The sequence below is a fragment of the Tinamus guttatus genome, unplaced genomic scaffold (assembly GCF_059628265.1).
Source record: "Tinamus guttatus ecotype Peru unplaced genomic scaffold, ASM5962826v1 Tinamus_guttatus_pri_ptg001317l, whole genome shotgun sequence".
NCBI lineage: Eukaryota > Metazoa > Chordata > Aves > Tinamiformes > Tinamidae > Tinamus > Tinamus guttatus.
The window spans coordinates 14622-35766 of record NW_028289851.1 but is presented as its reverse complement, the minus strand read 5'-3'; the positions used below and the strand labels follow the sequence as shown (position 1 = coordinate 35766).

General features: G+C 66.0%; 1 protein-coding gene across 1 annotated transcript in view; it reads left to right on the top strand.

Annotated features, from left to right (window-relative positions):
- Window positions 1-347: 347 nt before the first annotated feature.
- LOC148590478 (vacuolar protein sorting-associated protein 51 homolog) overlaps window positions 348-21145 on the top strand; it is a gene marked incomplete at both ends in the record, with an annotated part of 34392 nt that continues 13594 nt past the window's right edge. The window contains 6 exon segments of the mRNA XM_088538997.1: window positions 348-477; window positions 3772-3918; window positions 8491-8710; window positions 12798-13527; window positions 14800-15024; window positions 19976-20197. Coding sequence (XP_088395123.1) covers window positions 348-477; window positions 3772-3918; window positions 8491-8710; window positions 12798-13527; window positions 14800-15024; window positions 19976-20197 — 1674 coding nt within the window.

The following is a 21145-nucleotide window of genomic DNA, read 5'->3' as shown; positions in this document are numbered from 1 at the left end:
CTGGGCTCCCAGGTGACACTCTGGGGTCCCCCTGTCCCCTCCTGTCCCCAGGTTCGCAGCGAGTGTCCCCTGGGGGAGCTGCTGGCCCGGGTGGCACTTTGGGCTCCCAGGTGACACTCTGGGGTCCCGGGTGACACTTTGGGCTCCCAGGTGACACTCTGGGGTCCCGGGTGACACTCCAGGCTCCCGGGTGACGCTCTGTGTCCCCTCCTGTCCCCAGGTTCGCAGCGAGTGTCCCCTGGGGGAGCTCCTGGCCCGGGTGACACTTTAGGCTCCCAGGGGACACCTTGGGCTCCCAGGTGACACTCCGTGTCCCCCGTGTCCCCTCCTGTCCCCTGTGTCCCCAGGTTCGCAGCGAGTGTCCCCTGGGGGAGCTCCTGGCCCGCGAGGCGCAGCTGGTGCGGGAGGTGCGAGCGCTGGACAGCGACCTGCAGACCCTGCTCTACGAGAACTACAACAAGTTCATCACCGCCACCGGTGGGGACATTGGGGACAGGAGGGGACATTGGGGACATTGAGGACACTGGGGACGGGAAAGGGACCTGAGGGACCTGGGGGACAGGAGGGGACAGGAGGGACGGGAGGGGGGACCTGCAGACCCTGCTCTACGAGAACTACAACAAGTTCATCACGGCCACCGGTGGGGACAAGGGACACGAGGGGACATTGGGGACATTGAGGACACTGGGGACGGGAAAGGGACCTGAGGGACCTGGGGGACAGGAGGGGACAGGAGGGACGGGAGGGGGGACCTGCAGACCCTGCTCTACGAGAACTACAACAAGTTCATCACGGCCACCGGTGGGGACATTGGGGACATTGGGGACATGGGGGACATTGGGGACATTGGGGACAGGAGGGGACAGGGGGGACGGGAGGGGACATGGGGACGGGAGGGGGGACCTGCAGACCCTGCTCTACGAGAACTACAACAAGTTCATCACGGCCACCGGTGGGGACATTGGGGACACGAGGGGACATTGGGGACATGGGGACGGGAAAGGGACCTGAGGGACCTGGGGGACAGGAGGGAACAGGGGGGACGGGAGGGGACCTTGGGGACAGGAGGGGACAGGGGAGGGGGGACCTGCAGACCCTGCTCTATGAGAACTACAACAAGTTCATCACGGCCACCGGTGGGGACATTGGGGACAGGAGGGGACAGGAGGGGACCTTGGGGACGGGAGAGGGGACCAGGGGACAGGAAAGGGGTCCTGGGGATGAGAGAGGGACCTTGGGGACGAGAGAGGGACCTTGAGGATGGGAAAGGGACTTGGGGGACGGGAAAGGGGACCTTGGGGATGGGATGGGAGCCTTGGGGACAGGAAAGGGGACCTGGTGACAGGAAAGGGGCCCGGAGTCCAGGAAAGGGGCCCTGGTGGCTGGGAAAGGGACCTTGGGGACAGGAGATGGGACCTGGGGACGGAAAAGGGGACCTGGGGACGGGAGAGGGACCCAGAGTCCAGGAAAGGGGCCCAGGGGGTCGGGAAAGGATCCCAGTGTCCAGGAATGGGCCCCGGAGTCCGGGAGGGGACCCCAGTATTTGAGGGGGGGGTCCCGGTGTTTGAGGGGGGGCCCCGGTGTCCGGAAATGGGCCCAGGCGTCCGGGAGGGGACCCCAGTGTTTGAGGGGGGGTCCTGGTGTTTGAGGGGGGCCCTGGTGTCCGGGAATGGGCCCAGGTGTCCGGGAGGGGACCCTGGTGTTTGAGGGGGGTCCTGGTGTTTGAGGGGGGGCCCAGGCGTCCGGGAGGGGACCCCAGTATTTGAGGGGGGTCCCGGTGTTTGAGGGGGGTCCCAGTGTCCGGGAGGGGACCCCAGTGTTTGAGGGGGGGCCCCGGTGTCCGGGAATGGGCCCAGGTGTCCGGGAGGGGACCCCAGTGTTTGAGGGGGGGTCCCGGTATTTGAGGGGGGGTCCTGGTATTTGAGGGGGGTCCCAGTGTCCGGGAATGGGCCCTGGCGTCCGGGAGGGGACCCCGGTGTTTGAGGGGGGGTCCTGGTGTTTGAGGGGGGGGTCCCGGTGTTTGAGGGGGGGCCCAGGCGTCCGGGAGGGGACCCCGGTGTTTGAGGGGGGGTCCTGGTGTTTGAGGGGGGTCCCAGTGTCTGGGAATGGGCCCAGGCGTCCGAGGGGGCTCCCGGTGTTTGAGGGGGGCCCCGGCGTCCGGGAAGGGACCCCGGTGTTTGAGGGGGGGTCCTGGTGTTTGAGGGGGGTCCCAGTGTCCAGGAATGGGCCCCGGCGTCCGGGAGAGGACCCCAGTGATGGAGGGGGGGCCCAGGTGTCTGGGAATGGGCCCTGGTGTTTGAGGGGGGTCCTGGTGTTTGAGGGGGGGCCCAGGCGTCCGGGAATGGGCCCAGGCGTCCGGGAGGGGACCCCAGTGTTTGAGGGGGGGTCCTGGTATTTGAGGGAGGGCCCAGGCATCTGGGGGTGTCCCGGTGTTTGAGGGGGGCCCCGGCGTCCGGGAGGGGACCCCAGTGTTTGAGGGGGGGTCCCGGTGTTTGAGGGGGGGGTCCTGGTGTTTGAGGGGGGTCCCAGTGTCCGGGAATGGGCCCAGGCGTCCGGGAGGGGACCCCAGTGTTTGAGGGGGGGTCCCGGTGTTTGAGGGGGGTCCCAGTGTCCGGGAATGGGCCCCGGTGTCCGGGAGGGGACCCCAGTATTTGAGGGGGGCCCAGGCGTCCGGGAATGGGCCCTGGTGTTTGGGGGGGGGTCCCGGTGTTTGAGGGGGGCCCCGGCGTCCGGGGGGGGTCCTGGTGTTTGAGGGGGGGGTCCCGGTGTTTGAGGGGGGGGTCCTGGTGTTTGAGGGGGGTCCCAGTGTCCGGGAATGGGCCCCGGCGTCCGGGAGGGGACCCTGGTGTTTGAGGGGGGACCCTGGTGTTTGAGGGGGGGCCCTGGCGTCCGGGGGGGGTCCCAGTGTTTGAGGGGGGGCCCAGGCGTCCGGGAGGGGACCCCAGTATTTGAGGGGGGGTCCTGGTATTTGAGGGAGGGCCCAGGCGTCCGGGAATGGGCCCAGACGTCCGGGGGGGTCCCGGTGTTTGAGGGGGGACCCTGGTATTTGAGGGGGGGCCCAGGTGTCCGGGGGGGGTCCTGGTGTTTGAGGGGGGGGTCCCGGTGTTTGAGGGGGGGGTCCTGGTGTTTGAGGGGGGTCCCAGTGTCCGGGAATGGGCCCCGGCGTCCGGGGGGGTCCCGGTGTTTGAGGGGGGGTCCTGGTGTTTGAGGGAGGGCCCAGGCGTCCGGGAGGGGACCCCAGTATTTGAGGGGGGGGTCCCAATGTCCAGAAGGGCCCCAGTGTCCGGGAATGGGCCCCGGCGTCCGGGAGGGGACCCCAGTGTTTGAGGGGGGTCCCGGTGTTTGAGGGGGGGTCCCGGTGTTTGAGGGGGGTCCCAGTATTTGAGGGGGGGTCCTGGTGTTTGAGGGGGGGTCCTGGTGTCTGGGAATGGGCCCAGGCGTCCGGGAGGGGACCCCAGTGTTTGACGGGGGGTCCTGATGTTTGAGGGGGGGCCCCGGCGTCCGGGAATGGGCCCCGGCATCCGGGAGGGGACCCCAGTGTTTGAGGGGGGGTCCTGGTGTTTGAGGGGGGGTCCCAGTGTTTGAGGGGGGCCCAGGCGTCCGGGAGGGGACCCCAGTATTTGAGGGGGGACCCTGGTATTTGAGGGGGGGTCCCAGTGTTTGAGGGGGGTCCAGGTGTCCGGGAATGGGCCCAGGCGTCCGGGGGGGTCCCGGTGTTTGAGGGGGGTCCCGGTGTTTGAGGGGGACCCTGACGCCCCCCCGCCCCCCCAGACACCATCCGGAAGATGCAGGTCGACTTCCGGCGCATGGAGGCCGAGATGGACGGGCTGGCGGCCAACATGGCGGCCATCACGGCCTGGAGCGGCCGCGTGAGCGGAGCCCTGCAGGAGCGGCAGCAGCGCGGGGCCACCCTGGCCGGTGGGGACATGGGGGGGACATGGGGACATGGAGGGGACATGGGGACATGGGGACATTGGGGACATTGAGGGGACACAGGGACATGGGGACATGGAGGGGACACGGGGCCACCCTGGCCGGTGGGGACATTGGGGACATTGGGGACATTGAGGGGACATGGGGACATGGGGGACATTGAGGGACATGGGGACATTGAGGGGACATGGGGACATTGGGGACACTGAGGGGACATGGGGACATTGGGGACATTGAGGGGACACGGGGACATGGGGACATGGGGGGACATGGGGACATTGGGGACACTGGGGACATGGGGACATGGAGGGGCACGGGGACATGGAGGGGACATTGGGACATTGGGGGACATGGGGACACAGGGACATGGGGACATTGAGGGGACATTGGGGACATTGAGGGGACATGGGGCCACCCTGGCCGGTGGGGACATGGAGGGGACATGGGGACATGGAGGGGACATTGGGGACATTGGGGACATGGGGACATTGGGGACATTGAGGGGACACGGGGACATGGGGACATTGAGGGGACACAGGGACATGGGGCCACGCTGCCCGGTGGGGACATGGGGACATTGAGGGGACACGGGGACATGGGGCCAAGCTGGCTGGTGGGGACACAGGGACATTGGGGATGTGGAGGGGACACGGGGACATGGGGACACTGAGGGGACATGGGGCCACGCTGGCCAGTAGGGAAACGGGGACACTGGGGACATGGAGGGGACATTGGGGATACTGAGGGGACATGGGGACATTGGGGACATTGGGGGACATGGGGACATTGAGGGGACACAGGGACATGGCGGCCATCACAGCCTGGAGCGGCCGCGTGAGCGGAGCCCTGCAGGAGCGGCAGCAGCGCGGGGCCACCCTGGCCGGTGGGGACATGGGGGGGACATGGGGACATTGGGGACATTGAGGGACATGGGGACATGGAGGGGACGTGGGGACACTGGGGGGACATGGGGACACGGGGACATTGAGGGGACATGGGGGACATGGGGACATGGAGGGGACATGGGGACATTGGGGACATTGAGGGGAGATGGGGGGACATGGGGACATGGGGACATGGGGACATGGGGGGACACGGGGACATTGAGGGGACACAGGGACATGGCGGCCATCACGGCCTGGAGCGGCCGCGTGAGCGGAGCCCTGCAGGAGCGGCAGCAGCGCGGGGCCACCCTGGCCGGTGGGACATGGGGACATTGGGGACATTGGGGACATTGAGGGGACATGGGGACATGGGGACATTGAGGGGACATGGGGACATTGGGGACATGGGGACATGGGGGGACACGGGGACATTGAGGGGACACGGGGCCACGCTGGCCGGTGGGGACATGGGGACATTGGGGACATGCAGGGGACATGGGGGGACACGGGGACATTGGGGACATTGGGGACATTGAGGGGACATGGGGACACAGGGACATTGGGGACATTGAGGGGACATGGGGACATTGGGGGGGACATGGGGACATTGGGGAGGACATTGAGGGACATGGGGACATTGGGGACATGGGGGACATGGAGGGGACATGGGGACATTGATGGGACATGGGGACATTGAGGGGACAGGGGGACATGGGGACACGGGGACATTGGGGGGACACGGGGACATGGGGACACTGAGGGGACATGGGGCCATGCTGGCCAGTGGGGAAACGGGGACACTGGGGACATGGAGGGGACATTGGGGATACTGAGGGGGACATGGGGACATTGGGGGGACACGGGGACATTGGGGGGACACGGGGGGACATTGAGGGGACAGGGGGGCATGGGGACATTGAGGGGACACGGAGGGACATTGAGGGGACATTGGGGACATTGGGGGACACGGGGACATTGAGGGGACACAGGGACATGGCGGCCATCACGGCCTGGAGCGGCCGCGTGAGCGGAGCCCTGCAGGAGCGGCAGCAGCGCGGGGCCACCCTGGCCGGTGGGGACATGGGGACATTGGGGACATTGGGGACATTGAGGGGACATGGGGGGACATGGGGACATTGGAGACATGGAGGGGACATGGGGGACATTGGGGACATGGAGGGGACATGGGGACATGGGGGACATGGGGACATGGGGACATTGAGGACATTGAGGGGACGGGGGGCATGGGGACATTGAGGGGACACGGGGGGACATTGAGGGACGTGGGGACATTGAGGGGACACGGGGACATGGGGACATTGAGGAGACATTGGGGACATTGAGGGGACATGGGGGACATTGGGGACATTGAGGGGACACGGGGGACATGGGGACATTGGGGACATTGAGGGGGACATGGAGGGGACATTGGGGACACTGAGGGGACATGGGGACATTGAGGGGACATGGGGACATTGGGGACATGGAGGGGACATGGGGACATTGAGGGGACACGGGGACATTGAGGGACGTGGAGGGACATGGAGGGGACATGGGGACACATGAGGACATGGGGACATTGAGGGGACACGGGGACATTGAGGGACATGGAGGGACATGGAGGGGACATGGGGACACATGAGGACATGGGGACATGGGGGGACAGGGGGACATTGGGGACATTGAGGGGACATTGAGGGGACATGGGGACATTGAGGGGACATGGGGGACACAGGGACATGGGGACATTGGGGACATGGGGACATTGAGGGGACATGGGGCCACCCTGGCCGGTGGGGACATGGGGACATTGGGGACATGCAGGGGACATGGGGACATTGAAGGGACATGGGGACATTGGGGACATGGAGGGGACATGGGGGGACACGGGGACATTGGGGACATTGGGGACATTGAGGGGACACGGGGACATTGAGGGGACATGGGGACACAGGGACATTGGGGACGTTGAGGGGACATGGGGGGGACACGGGGACATGGGGACATTGGGGACATTGAGGGGACACGGGGACATGGGGGACATTGAGGGCACACGGGGGGACATTGGGGGACATGGGGACATGGGGACACATGGGGACATGGGGACATTGAGGGGACACGGGGACATGGAGCCACGCTGCCCGGTGGGGACATGGGGACATTGAGGTGACATGGGGACATTGAAGGGACACGGGGGACATTGGGACATTGAGGGGACATTGGGGACATTCAGGGGACACGGGGACATTGAGGGGACACGGGGATATGAGGGGACACGGGGACGGGGGGGGACACCGGGACGGCAGGGGGGGACATGGGGATATGGGGGGACAGGGGGACATTGGGGGCACGTGGGGAGGGACACAGGGATATGGGGGACACAGGGGGGACACGGGGGGGACACGGGCAGGTTTGGGGACAGATCCGGGCGATTTGGGGCTGATCCTGACCTGGGGGGTGGGAGGGCAGCTCCGGCCCCACCCAAACTCTGACCCCGCCCCTATCCTGGCCCTGCCCCTCGCTAAGCCCCGCCCCTGCATGGTCCTGTCCCCTCTAGCCCCGCCCCTCTGCCTTGGGCACCACCTGAGCCCTCTAGATCTAAGCCCCGCCCCCAGCTAAGCCCCGCCCCACAGGCATCCCGGCCTTCGGTGCGCGTTCACTCTGGGCCCTACTGAGGGCTGTAGTTCCTGTGCGAGCCCCCTTTCCCTGCCCCGTAGCCCCTCCCACTGCCCTGTAGCCCCGCCCTTGTCCTGTAGCCCCGCCCCGACTAAGCCCCGCCCAGCAGGCATCCCAGCCTGCTGCGCATGTTCACTCTGGGCCCTACTGAGGGCTGCAGTTCCTGTGCGAGCCCCGTAGCCCCGTCCCCTTTCCTGTAGACCCGCCCCCTGTCCCGTGGCCCCGTCCCCTTTCCTGTAGCCCCGCCCCCTGTCCCGTGGCCCCGCCCCTGGCTAAGCCCCGCCCCACAAGCATCGCAGCCTGTTGCGCGCGTTCACTCTGGGCCCTACTGAGGGCTGCAGTTCCTGTGCGAGCCCCGTAGCCCCGTCCCCTTTCCTGTAGCCCCGCCCCCTGTCCTGTAGCCCCGTCCCCTTTCCTGTAGCCCCCACCCCCTGTCCTGTAGCCCCACCCCCTTTCCTGTAGCCCTGCCCCCTGTCCTGTGGCCCCGCCCCCGGCTAAGCCCCGCCCAGCAGGCATCCCAGCCTGCTGCGCTGTTCACTCTGGGCCCTACTGAGGGCTGCAGTTCCTGTGCGAGCCCCGTAGCCCCGTCCCCTGTCCTGTAGCCCCGCCCCCTGTCCTGTAGCCCCGCCCCCTGTCCTGTAGCCCTGTCCCCTTTCCTGTAGCCCCACCCACAGGCATCCCAGCCTGCTGCGCTGTTCACTCTGGGCCCTACTGAGGGCTGCAGTTCCTGTGCGAGCCCCGTAGCCCCGTCCCCTTTCCTGTAGCCCCGCCCCCTGTCCTGTGGCCCCGCCCCCTGTCCTGTGGCCCCGTCCCCTTTCCCGTAGCCCCGCCCCCTGTCCCGTGGCCCCGCCCAGCAGGCATCCCAGCCTGCTGCGCACGTTCACTCTGGGCCCTACTGAGGGCTGCAGTTCCTGTGCGAGCCCCGTAGCCCCGCCCCCTGTCCTGTAGCCCCGCCCCCTTTGCTGTAGCCCCGCCCCTGACTAAGCCCCGCCCCCAGGCGTGGCCCTGGTGCTGCGCAAGCTGCAGCTGCTGTGCGAGGTGCCGGGGCGGCTGCGGCGCTGGGCCGAGGGCGGCGCCGCGGGCCGGGCCGTGCGGTGCCACGCGGGCGCCCGCCGCGTCCTGCGCCACTACGGGCACCTGGCGGCCTTCCGCGCCCTGGAGGCCGAGAGCAACGGCATCATGGGAGCCTTGGCGGAGCGGCTGCGCCAGCGCCTGCGGTGCGTTCACTCTGGGGACTACTGAGGGCGGCCGCTGCACGCGGCCTGGTTTGAGGGGAGGGTTCACTCTGGGGACTACTGAGGGCTGTGGTTACATGTGGTCTGGTTTGGGAGGATGTTCACTCTGGAACCTACTGAGGGCTGCGGTTACATGTGGTCTGGTTTGGGAGGGTGTTCACTCTGGAGCCTATTGAGGGCTGCGGTTACATGTGGCCTGGTTTGAGGGGGTGTTCACTCTGGGGACTACTGAGGGCTGTGGTTACATGTGGTCTGGTTTGGGGGGGTGTTCACTCTGGAGCCTACTGAGGGCTGCGGTTACATGTGGTCTGGTTTGGGGGGGTGTTCACTCTGGAGCCTACTGAGGGCTGTGGTTACATGTGGTCTGGTTTGGGCGGGTGTTCACTCTGGAGCCTACTGAGGGCGGCCACTGCACGCAGCTTGGCTTGAGGGGGTGTTCACTCTGGGGAATAGTGAGGGCTGCAGAGGGCTGGTTTTGGGGGGGGGGTTCACTCTGGAGCCTAATGAGGGCTGCGGTTACATGTGGCCTGGCTTGGGGGTGCGTTCACTCTGGGGACTACTGAGGGCGGCCGCTGCACGTGGCCTGGTTTGAGGGGGAGGGTTCACTCTGGGGACTACTGAGGGCGCCCAATGCACGTGGCCTGTCTTGGGGGGTGTTCACTCTGGGGACTACTGAGGGCGGCGGCTGCATGCGGCCTGGCTTGAGGGTGTTCACTCTGGGGACTACTGAGGGCGGCCGCTGCACGCGGCCTGGCTTGGGGGTTGTTTACTCTGGGGGCTGTTTACTCTGGGGGCTACTGAGGGCTGTGGTTACATGTGGTCTGGTTTGGGGGGGTGTTCACTCTGGAGCCTACTGAGGGCTGTGGTTACATGTGGCCTGGTTTGAGACTGGGGTGTCACTCTGGAGCCTACTGAGGGCTGCAACTACATGTGGTCTGGTTTGAGGGTGTGTTCACTCTGGGGACTACTGAGGGCGGCCACTGCATGCAGTTTGGCTTGGGGGGTGTTCACTCTGGGGGCTACTGAGGGCTGTGGTTACATGTGGCCTGCTTTGGGTTGGGGTTCACTCTGGAGCCTACTGAGGGCTGCAACTACATGTGGTCTGGTTTGGGGGTGTGTTCACTCTGGGGACTACTGAGGGCAGCCACTGCATGCAGTTTGGCTTGGGGGGTGTTCACTCTGGGGACTACTGAGGGCTGCAGAGGAATGTTTTGGGGGGGCGTTCACTCTGGAGCCTACTGAGGGCTGCGGTTACATGTGGTCTGGTTTGGGGGGCTGTTCACTCTGGGGACTACTGAGGGCGGCCGCTGCATGCGGCCTGGCTTGGGGGGGTGTTCATTCTGGGGGCTACTGAGGGCTGTGGTTACATGTGGTCTGGTTTGGGAGGGTGTTCACTCTGGAGCCTACTGAGGGCTGCGGTTACATGTGGTCTGGTTTGGGGGGGTGTTCACTCTGGAGCCTACTGAGGGCTGCGGTTACATGTGGCCTGGCTTGGGGGGGGGTGTTCACTCTGGGGACTACTGAGGGCGGCCGCTGCACGTGGCCTGGTTTGAGGGGAGGGTTCACTCTGGGGACTACTGAGGGCTGCAGAGGGCTGGTTTTGGGGGGGGTTCACTCTGGAGCCTAATGAGGGTTGTGGTTACATGTGGTCTGGTTTGGGGGGGTGTTCACTCTGGGGACTACTGAGGGCGGCTGCCGCACACGGCCTGGTTTGAGGGGAGGGTTCACTCTGGGGACTACTGAGGGCGCCCAATGCACACGGCCTGGTTTGAGGGGAGGGTTCACTCTGGGGACTACTGAGGGCTGCAGAGGTCTGGTTTGGGGGGTGTTCAGTCTGGAGCCTAATGAGGGCTGCAGTTACATGTGGCCTGGCTTGGGGGGGTGTTCACTCTGGGGACTACTGAGGGCTGCGGTTACATGTGGTCTGGTTTGGGGGGGTGTTCACTCTGGGGACTACTGAGGGCGGCCGCTGCACGTGGCCTGGTTTGAGGGGGTGTTCACTCTGGGGACTACTGAGGGCGCCCAATGCACGTGGCCTGTCTTGGGGGGTGTTCACTCTGGGGGCTACTGAGGGCTGTGGTTACATGTGGTCTGGTTTGGGGGGGTGTTCACTCTGGAGCCTACTGAGGGCTGCGGTTACATGTGGCCTGGTTTGAGACTGGGGTGTCAGTCTGGAGCCTACTGAGGGCTGCGGTTACATGTGGTCTGGTTTGGGGGGGTGTTCACTCTGGAGCCTACTGAGGGCTGCGGTTACATGTGGCCTGCTTTGGGTTGGGGTTGACTCTGGAGCCTACTGAGGGCTGCAACTACATGTGGTCTGGTTTGGGGGTGTGTTCACTCTGGGGACTACTGAGGGCAGCCACTGCACGCAACTTGGCTTGAGGGGGTGTTCACTCTGAGGGCTACTGAGGGCTGCAGAGAGCTGCTTTTGGGGGGGCGTTCACTCTGGAGCCTACTGAGGGCTGTGGTTACATGTAGCCTGGTTTGGAGGGGATTCGCTGTAGAGCCTATTGAGGGCTGTGGTTACATGTGGCGTGGTTTGGGGGTGGGGTTCACTCTGGAGCCTACTGAGGGCTGTAGGGATTACGCAGGGATCTGTTTTGGGAGCGCTTGCTTTGGCGAGTGTCCGTTTTGGGGGTAATGAGTGAATTTTGCGGATTTCTTTGTATTTTTGTTAGTCGCTTAGAGTCTACCGATAGATTTTGTGGGGTTTTTTTGTGCGTTTTCCTTATTGCTTGCGTCTTGTTAACCCTGGAGCCTACCGACGACCTCGGCGACTTCCAGGGGTGCTCGGCGGCTTTTACGGCGTTAACCCTGGTCCCTAATGACGGTTTCTCCCCGCAGCGAGGCCGCCTGGGAGCCGCGGGAGCTGGCGGAGCTGCTGCTGCGGCTGGAGGAGCCGCCGGCCGAGCTGGCGCGCGACTTACTGGCGCGCGGCGGCGCTCAGCGCGTTAACCCTGGTCCCTAATGACGGTTTCTCCCCGCAGCGACTTCCTGGCGCGTTAACCCTGGTCCCTAATGACGGTTTCTCCCCGCAGCGAGGCCGCCTGGGAGCCGCAGGAGCTGGCGGAGCTGGCGGAGCTGCTGCTGCAGCTGGAGGAGCCCCCGGCCGAGCTGGCGCGCGACTTCCTGGCGCGTTAACCCTGGTCCCTAACGACGGTTTCTCCCCGCAGCGACTTCCTGGCGCGTTAACCCTGGTCCCTAACGACGGTTTCTCCCCGCAGCGAGGCCGCCTGGGAGCCGCAGGAGCTGGCGGAGCTCGCGGAGCTGCTGCTGCGGCTGGAGGAGCCGCCGGCCGAGCTGGCGCGCGACTTCCTGGCGCGTTAACCCTGGTCCCTAACGACGGTTTCCCCCCGCAGCGAGGCCGCCTGGGAGCCGCAGGAGCTGGCGGAGCTCGCGGAGCTGCTGCTGCGGCTGGAGGAGCCGCCGGCCGAGCTGGCGTGCGACTTCCTGGCGCGTTAACCCTGGTCCCTAATGACGGTTTCTCCCCGCAGCGACTTCCTGGCGCGTTAACCCTGGTCCCTAACGACGGTTTCTCCCCGCAGCGAGGCCGCCTGGGAGCCGCGGGAGCTGGCGGAGCTGGCGGAGCTGCTGCTGCGGCTGGAGGAGCCCCCGGCCGAGCTGGCGCGCGACTTCCTGGCGCGTTAACCCTGGTCCCTAATGACGGTTTCTCCCCGCAGCGACTTCCTGGCGCGTTAACCCTGGTCCCTAACGACGGTTTCTCCCCGCAGCGAGGCCGCCTGGGAGCCGCAGGAGCTGGCGGAGCTCGCGGAGCTGCTGCTGCGGCTGGAGGAGCCCCCGGCCGAGCTGGCGCGCGACTTCCTGGCGCGTTAACCCTGGTCCCTAACGACGGTTTCTCCCCGCAGCGAGGCCGCCTGGGAGCCGCGGGAGCTGGCGGAACTCGTGGAGCTGCTGCTGCGGCTGGAGGAGCCCCCGGCCGAGCTGGCGCGCGACTTCCTGGCGCGCGGCGGCGCTCAGCGCGTTAACCCTGGTCCCTAATGACGGCTTCTCCCCGCAGCGACTTCCTGGCGCGTTAACCCTGGTCCCTAATGACGGTTTCTCCCCGCAGCGAGGCCGCCTGGGAGCCGCAGGAGCTGGCGGAGCTGGCGGAGCTGCTGCTGCGGCTGGAGGAGCCGCCGGCCGAGCTGGCGCGCGACTTCCTGGCGCGCGGCGGCGCCCGCCTCGACGCCGAGCTGGCCTCCCTGGAGGCCGAGCTGCCACCACCGGCCGAGGCCACCACCGAGGCCACCGCGGAGGCCGCCCCGGACATCCTGGACTTCGTGGACCGCGGCTCGGCGGCCGTCGTGGGCACCCTGTGCCAGCTGGCGGCCGCCTACGGGCGCCTGTTCGGGCCTCCCGGCCTCCTCCTCCCGGAGGCCTTCGCGGCCGCGGCGGCCTCGCGCTACCTGGCGCTCGTGGGCCGCCGCCTGGCGCTGGAGCGCGGCCCCGGCGACGCGGCGCTGCTGGCGCGCGCCCTGGACCGCCTGCTGCGGCGCCTGCGCCCGCTGCTGCGGCTGCTGCCGCCGGAGGCCGCGGGCGCCGCGGAGGACGCGGCGGCGGCGCTGGCGGCGCGGGCGGCCGCCGAGCGCGCGGGACGGGCGCTGGCGGCGCTGCGCGAGGCCGCGCTGGCCCGCCTGGGCGACGCGCGCCGGGCGCTCGCGGTCGAGACGCCGCCGCCGCTGCGCGAGGTGCTGGCCGCCCTCGAGGCCGCGCTGCTGGCCCCCGTGGAGGCCGCGCTGGGCCACGCGCGCCTCTTCACGGCGCCCGACGCCGCCTTCGCCGCGCTGCCCTATTTCCAGGTAGGGGACGGGGGGACACGAGGACAGGGGTCCCCAAGGGGCAGGACAGGGGTCCCGGGGGTGGCAGGGGACACTTTGGGGTCCATGGGGGCAGCAGGGGACACTTTGGGGTCCCAGGGGTGACCGGGAGAGACACAGGGGTCCCCGGGGGTGGCAGGGGACACTTCAGGGTCCTGGGGGTGGCAGGGGACACTCCGGAGCCCTGGGGGTGGCAGGGGACACTCCGGGGACACTTTGTGGCACCAGGGGTGACCAGGAGGGACACAGGGGTCCCCGGGGGTGGCAGGGGACACTTTGGGGATCCTGGGGGTGGCAGGGGACACTTCGGAGTCCCCAGGGGACACTTTGGGGTCTTGGGGGTGACTGGGAGCAACGCAGGGGTCCCCAGGGGTGGCAGGGGACACTCTGGGGTCCATGGTGGCAGCGGGGGACACTTTGGGGTCTCCGGGGGGTGGCAGGGGACACTTCGGGGTCCCGGGGGTGGCAGGGGACACTTCAGGGTCTCCAGGGGACACTTTGTGGCACCAGGGGTGACCAGGAGGGATGCAGGGGTCCCCAGGGGTGGCAGGGGACACTTTGAGGTCCCCGGGGTGGCAGGGGACACTTCAGGGTCCCGGGGGTGGCAGGGGACACTCCGGAGCCCTGGGGGTGGCAGGGGACACTTTGGGGTCCTGGGGGTGACCGGGAGGGATGCAGGGGTCCCCAGGGGTGGCAGGGGACACTTTGGGGTCCCTGGGGGTGACCAGGAGGGACACAGGGGTCCCTGGGGGTGGCAGGGGACACTTTGGGGTCCCAGGGGTGCCAGGGGACACTTCGGGGTCTATGGTGGCAGCAGGGGACACTTTGGGGTCCCCAGGGGTGGCAGGGGACACTTTGGAGTCCAGGAATGGCAGGGGACACTTTGGGGTCCTGGGGGTGACCAGGAGGGACGCAGGGGTCCCTGGGGGTGGCAGGGGACACTTCTTGGTCCATGGTGGCAGCGGGGGACACTTTGGGGTCTCCGGGGGGTGGCAGGGGCCACTTTGGGGCACCAGGGGTGACCGGGAGGGAGGCAGGGGCCCCTGGGGGTGGCAGGGGACACTTTGGGGCACCAGGGGTGACCAGGAGCGAGTCAGGAGCCCCTGGGGGTGGCAGGGGACACTTTGGGGTCTCCGGGGGGTGGCAGGGGACACTCTGGGGTCCATGGTGGCAGGGGACACTTTGGCGCCCCGGGGGTGGCAGGGGACACTTTGAGGTCCCGGGGGTGGCCGGTCACCCCCCGTGTCCCCGCAGGGCGAGTTCCGCACGGCCGTGGTGCGCGAGGGCCTCGTGGTGGCCTTCGTGCGGTGGCTCCTGGGGACGGCGCTGGCCGCCCGCGATGGCCCCGGCGGTGGCACCGGCCGGGTGACGGCGGCGCCACCGGCCCTGCTGCTGCTGCTGGCCCGGCTGTGCCTGGACTACGAGGCCACCACCGTCCCCCACCTGCTGCGCCTGACCGAGCAGCACTTCCCCGTGCAGGTGAGACGTCCCCAAGTGCCACCAAGGGCCACCAAGGGCCACCGAGGTGACGCAGTGTCACCAAAGGGGCTCCCGGTGTCACCAAGGGGCCCTGAGGGTCCCAAACTGCTCCCAAGGGCTCTTCAAGAGCGCCGGAAGGTCCCCAAGATGTCCCCAGGGCTTTCAGATGTCCCCAGTGTCCCCAAGGTGTCCCCAGGGCCTTCAGATGTCCCCAAGGTGTCCCCAGGGGGTCTTCGAGGTCCCCAAAAGGGTCCCCGCGGTGTCACCTGGAGCTCCAGGCTGTGCCTGGACTACGAGGCCACCACCGTCCCCCACCTGCTGCGCCTGACCGAGCAGCACTTCCCCGTGCAGGTGAGACGTCCCCAAGTGCCACCAAGGGCCACCAAGGGCCACCGAGGTGACGCAGTGTCCCCAAAGGGACCCCCGGTGTCACCAAGGGGCCCTGAGGGTCCCAAACTGCTCCCAAGGGCTCTTCAAGAGCGCCGGAAGGTCCCCAAGGTCCTCAAGATGTCCCCAGGGCCTTCAGATGTCCCCAAGTGTCCCCAAGTGCCACCAAGGTGACGCAGTGTCCCCAAAGGGACCCCCCGGTGTCACCAAAGGGACCCCGGCGTCACCAAGGAGCCCTGAGGGTCCCAAACTGCTCCCAAGGGCTCTTCAAGAGCGCCGGAAGGTCCCCAGGTGTCCCCAAGGTGTCCCCAGGTCCTTCAGATGTCCCCAAGTGTCCCCAAGGGCCACCAAGGTGCTGCAGTGTCACCAAGGGGGTCCCCGGTGTCACCTAGGAGCCCTGAGGGTCCCAAACTGCTCCCAAGGGCTCTTCAAGAGCGCCGGAAGGTCCCCAAGATGTCCCCAGGGCCTTCAGATGTCCCCAAGTGTCCCCAAGGGCCACCAAGGTGACGCAGTGTCCCCAAAGGGGCTCCCGGTGTCACCAAAGTGACCCCGGCGTCACCAAGGAGCCCTGAGGGTGCCAAACTGCTCCCAAGGGCTCTTCAAGAGCGCCGGAATGTCCCCAAGATGTCCCCAGGGCCTTGAGATGTCCCCAGTGTCCCCAAGGTGTCCCCAGGTGTCCCCAGGGGGTCTTCGAGGTCCCCAAAAGGGTCCCCGCGGTGTCACCTGGAGCTCCAGGCTGTGCCTGGACTACGAGGCCACCACCGTCCCCCACCTGCTGCGCCTGACCGAGCAGCACTTCCCCGTGCAGGTGAGACGTCCCCAAGTGCCACCAAGGGCCACCAAGGGCCACCGAGGTGACGCAGTGTCCCCCTGGTGTCACCAAGGAGCCCTGAGGGTCCCAAACTGCTCCCAAGGGCTCTTCAAGAGCGCCGGAAGGTCCCCAAGATGTCCCCAGGGCCTTCAGATGTCCCCAGGGTCCCCAAGGTGTCCCCAAGGTGTCCCCAGGTCCTTCAGATGTCCCCAAGTGTCCCCAAGATGTCCCCAGGGCTTTCAGATGTCTCCAGGGTCCCCAAGGTGTCCCCTAGGTGTCCCCAGGTCCTTCAGATGTCCCCAGGTGTCCCCAGGGGATCTTCAAGGTCCTCAAAAGGGGCCCCGGGGTGTCACCAAAGGGACCCCGGCGTCACCAAGGAGCCCTGAGGGTCCCAAACTGCTCCCAAGGGCTCTTCAAGAGCGCCGGAAGGTCCCCAAGGTCCTCAAGATGTCCCCAGGGCCTTCAGATGTCCCCAAGTGTCCCCAAGTGCCACCAAGGTGACGCAGTGTCCCCAAAGGGACCCCCCGGTGTCACCAAAGGGACCCCGGCGTCACCAAGGAGCCCTGAGGGTCCCAAACTGCTCCCAAGGGCTCTTCAAGAGCGCCGGAAGGTCCCCAGGTGTCCCCAAGGTGTCCCCAGGTCCTTCAGATGTCCCCAAGTGTCCCCAAGGGCCACCAAGGTGCTGCAGTGTCACCAAGGGGGTCCCCGGTGTCACCAAGGAGCCCTGAGGATCCCAAACTGCTCCCAAGGTCTCTTCAAGAGCACTGGGAGGTCCCCAGGTGTCCCCAAGGTGTCCCCAGGTCCTTCAGATGTCCCCAGGTGTCCCCAGGGGATCTTCAAGGTCCTCAAAAGGGGCCCCGGGGTGTCACCAAAGGGACCCCGGTGTCACCAAGGAGCCCTGAGGGTGCCAAACTGCTCCCAAGGGCTCTTCAAGAGCTCCGGAAGGTCCCCAAGGTGTCCCCAGGGCCTTCAGATGTCCCCAAGGTGTCCCCAAGGTGTCCCCAGGGGGTCTTCGAGGTCCCCAAAAGGGGCCCCGCGGTGTCACCTGGAGCTCCAGGCTGTGCCTGGACTACGAGGCCACCACCGTCCCCCACCTGCTGCGCCTGACCGAGCAGCACTTCCCCGTGCAGGTGAGACGTCCCCAAGTGCCACCAAGGGCCACCAAGGGCCACCGAGCTGACGCAGTGTCACCAAGGGGGCTCCCAGCGTCACCAAGGAGCCCTGAGGGTCCCAAACTGCTCCCAAGGGCTCTTCAAGAGCGCCGGAAGGTCCCCAAGATGTCCCCAGGGCCTTCAGATGTCCCCAGGTGTCCCCAAGTGCCACCAAGGTGACGCTGTGTCCCCAAAGGGACCCCCGGTGTCACCAAAGGGACCCCGGTGTCACCAAGGGGCCCTGAGGGTCCCAAACTGCTCCCAAGGGCTCTTCAAGAGCACCGGGAGGTCCCCAGGTGTCCCCAAGGTGTCCCCAGGTCCTTCAGATGTCCCCAAGTGTCCCCAAGGGCCACCAAGGTGACGCAATGTCACCAAAGGGGCCCCCGGTGTCACCAAAGGGACCCTGGCGTCACCAAGGAGCCCTGAGGGTCCCAAACTGCTCCCAAGGGCTCTTCAAGAGCGCGGGAAGGTCCCCAGGTGTCCCCAAGGTGTCCCCAGGTCCTTCAGATGTCCCCAAGTGTCCCCAAGGGCCACCAAGGTGCTGCAGTGTCACCAAGGGGGTCCCCGGCGTCACCAAGGGGCCCTGAGGGTCCCAAACTGCTCCCAAGGGCTCTTCAAGAGCGCCGGAAGGTCCCCAAGATGTCCCCAGGGCTTTCAGATGTCCCCAGGTGTCCCCAAGGTGTCCCCAAGATGTCCCCAGATCCTTCAGATGTCCCCAAGTGTCCCCAAGATGTCCCCAGGGCTTTCAGATGTCTCCAGGGTCCCCAAGGTCTCCCCAAGATGTCCCCAGATCCTTCAGATGTCCCCAAGTGTCCCCAAGATGTCCCCAGGGCTTTCAGATGTCCCCAGGGTGTCCCCAAGGTGTCCCCAGGTCCTTCAGATGTCCCCAAGGTGTCCCCAAAGTGTCCCCAGGGCTTTCAGATGTCCCCAGGTGTCCCCAAGGTGTCCCCAAGGTGTCCCCAGATCCTTCAGATGTCCCCAAGTGTCCCCAAGATGTCCCCAGGGCTTTCAGATGTCCCCAGGTGTCCCCAAGGTGTCCCCAAGGTGTCCCCAGATCCTTCAGATGTCCCCAAGTGTCCCCAGGGCTTTCAGATTTCCCCAGGGTCCCCAAGGTGTCCCCTAGGTGTCCCCAGGGCCTTCAGATGTCCCCAAGTGTCCCCAAGATGTCCCCAGGGCTTTCAGATGTCTCCAGGGTCCCCAAGTGTCCCCAAGATGTCCCCAGGGCCTTCAGATGTCCCCAGGGTCCCCAAGATGTCCCCAGGGCTTTCAGATGTCCCCAGGGTCCCCAAGGTGTCCCCAAGGTGTCCCCAGGGCTTTCAGATGTCCCCAGGGCCTTCAGATGTCCCCAGGGTCCCCAAGGTGTCCCCAAGGCTTTCAGATGTCCCCAGGTGTCCCCAGGGGGTCTTCAAGGTCCTCAAAGGGGGCCCCCATCGTCACCACGGAGCTCCTCGATGTCCCCAGGCTCCTCCGGCGTCACGGGGGTGACACATGTGTCCCCACGGGTGCCAGCGCCATGCGGAAGCACTGGGGACACTGGTGACATGGGTGACACCAGTGACACGGGTGATCACACTGACAGCAGTGACAAGGGTGTCCCTGCAGGTGCTGGTGACACCAGTGACCCCGGTGACAAGGGTGTCCCCCATGGCCATGCTCTGCGCGGAGGCGCTGGTGACACCGGTGGTCACCCTGGCCCCAGTGACACGTGTGTCCCGCAGGTGTCACCAGTGACACGGGTGGTGACACTGACCCTAGTGACACAGGTGTCCCCCGAGGCCACAGCAGTGACGCCGACGGTCACCCCGGCCCTGGTGACACGCGTGTCCCGCAGGTGCTGGTGACACCAGTGATATGGGTGATGACACCGCAGTGACACGTGTGTCCCGCAGGTGTCACCAGTGACATGGGTGGTGACACGGGTGGTGACACCTGGTGACACACGTGTCCCCCGCAGGTCCCGGTGACACCGGTGACCCCGGAGGCCACCCTCCGCGCCGAGGCCCGCGAGGCCGCACGGGTGACACCGACGATCACCATGACCCCAATAACACACGTATCCCATGGTTGCCAATGACACCAGTGCCATGGGTGGTGACACCCGGTGACACCCGTGTCCCCCGCAGGTCCCGGTGACACCGGTCACCCCGGAGGCCACCCTGTGCGCCGAGCCCCGCGAGGCCGCACGGGTGACACCGACGATCACCCTGACCCCAATAACACACATGTCCCATGGTTGCTGGTGTCACCAATGACATGGATGATGACATGGGTGGTGACACATGTCCCCCCGCAGGTCCCGGTGACACCGGTGACACCAGAGGCCACCCTCCGCGCCGAGGCCCGCGAGGCCGCACGGGTGACACCAGTGGTCCCTGTAACCGCAATAACACACATGTATCCCATGGCTGCTGATGTCACCAGTGCCATGGATGGTGACACCCGTGTCCCCCGCAGGTCCCGGTGTCCCCGGTGACCCCAGAGGCCACCCTGCGCGCCGAGGCCCGCGAGGCCGCACGGGTGACACCGACGATCACCATGACCACAATAACACACGTGTCCCATGTTTGCTGATGACACCCGGTGACACCCGTGTCCCCCGCAGGTCCCGGTGACACCGGTGACCCCCGAGGCCACCCTCCGCGCCGAGGCCCGCGAGGCCGCGCGCCGCCTGCTCGAGGGCTACGTGCGGGCGCAGGGGGCCGCCCTGGCCCTCATGCTCCGCAAGAGCGTCGAGAGCCGCGACTGGTTGGGCTGCGCGGAGCCGCGCGGCGTCCGCGCCGTGGCCAAGCGCGTCCTGGAGGACACGAGCGCCATCGACCTGCAGGTGACGCCGGGGGGCCCTTGGGGGTGTTTTGGGGTGTCTCGGGGCGTCTTTATGGTGTTTTGGGGTGTCTGGGGGCATCTAGGGGCATCTTTTGGGGTGTTTTGGGGTGTCTGAGGGTACTTAAGGGTGTCTTTCCGGATGTATTCGGGTGTCTAGGGGCATCTTTTGGGGTGTCTGGGGGCATCTAGGGGCATCTTTTGGGGTGTTTTGGGGTGTCTGGGGGGTACTTAAGGGTGTCTTTCCGGATGTATTCGGGTGTCTAGGGGCGTCTTTATGGTGTTTTGGGGTGTCTGGGGCCATCTAGGGGCATCTTTTGGGGTGTTTTGGGGTGTCTGGGGGCATCTACAGGCGTTTTTCTGGGTGTTTTGGGGTGTCGGGGTATTTAAGGGAGTCTTTATGGGTATTTTGGGATGTTTTGGGGTGTCTGGGGGCATCTACGGGCGTTTTTCTGGGTGTTTTGGGGTGTTTTGGGGTGTCTGGGGGCATCTAGGGGCATCTTTTGGGGTGTTTTGGGGTGTCTGAGGGTACTTAAGGGTGTCTTTCTGGATGTATTCGGGTGTCTAGGGGCGTCTTTTGGGGTGTTTTGGGGTGTCTGGGGGTATTTAAGGGTGTCTTTCTGGGTGTTTTGGGGTGTCTGAGGGTATTTAAGGGTGTGTTTATGGGTTTTTTGGGGTGTCTGAGGGTATTTATGGGTGTCTTTATGGGTGTTTTGGGGTGTCTGGGGGCATCTAAGGGTGTTTTTCTGGGTGTTTTGGGGTGTCTGAGGGTATTTAAGGGTGTCTTTCCGGATGTATTCGGGTGTCTAGGGCCGTCTTTTGGGGTGTTTTGGGGTGTCTGGGGGTATTTAAGGGTGTCTTTCTGGGTGTTTTGGGGTGTCTGAGGGTATTTAAGGGTGTCTTTATGCGTGTTGTAGGATGTTTTGGGGTGTCTGAGGGTATTTATGGGTGT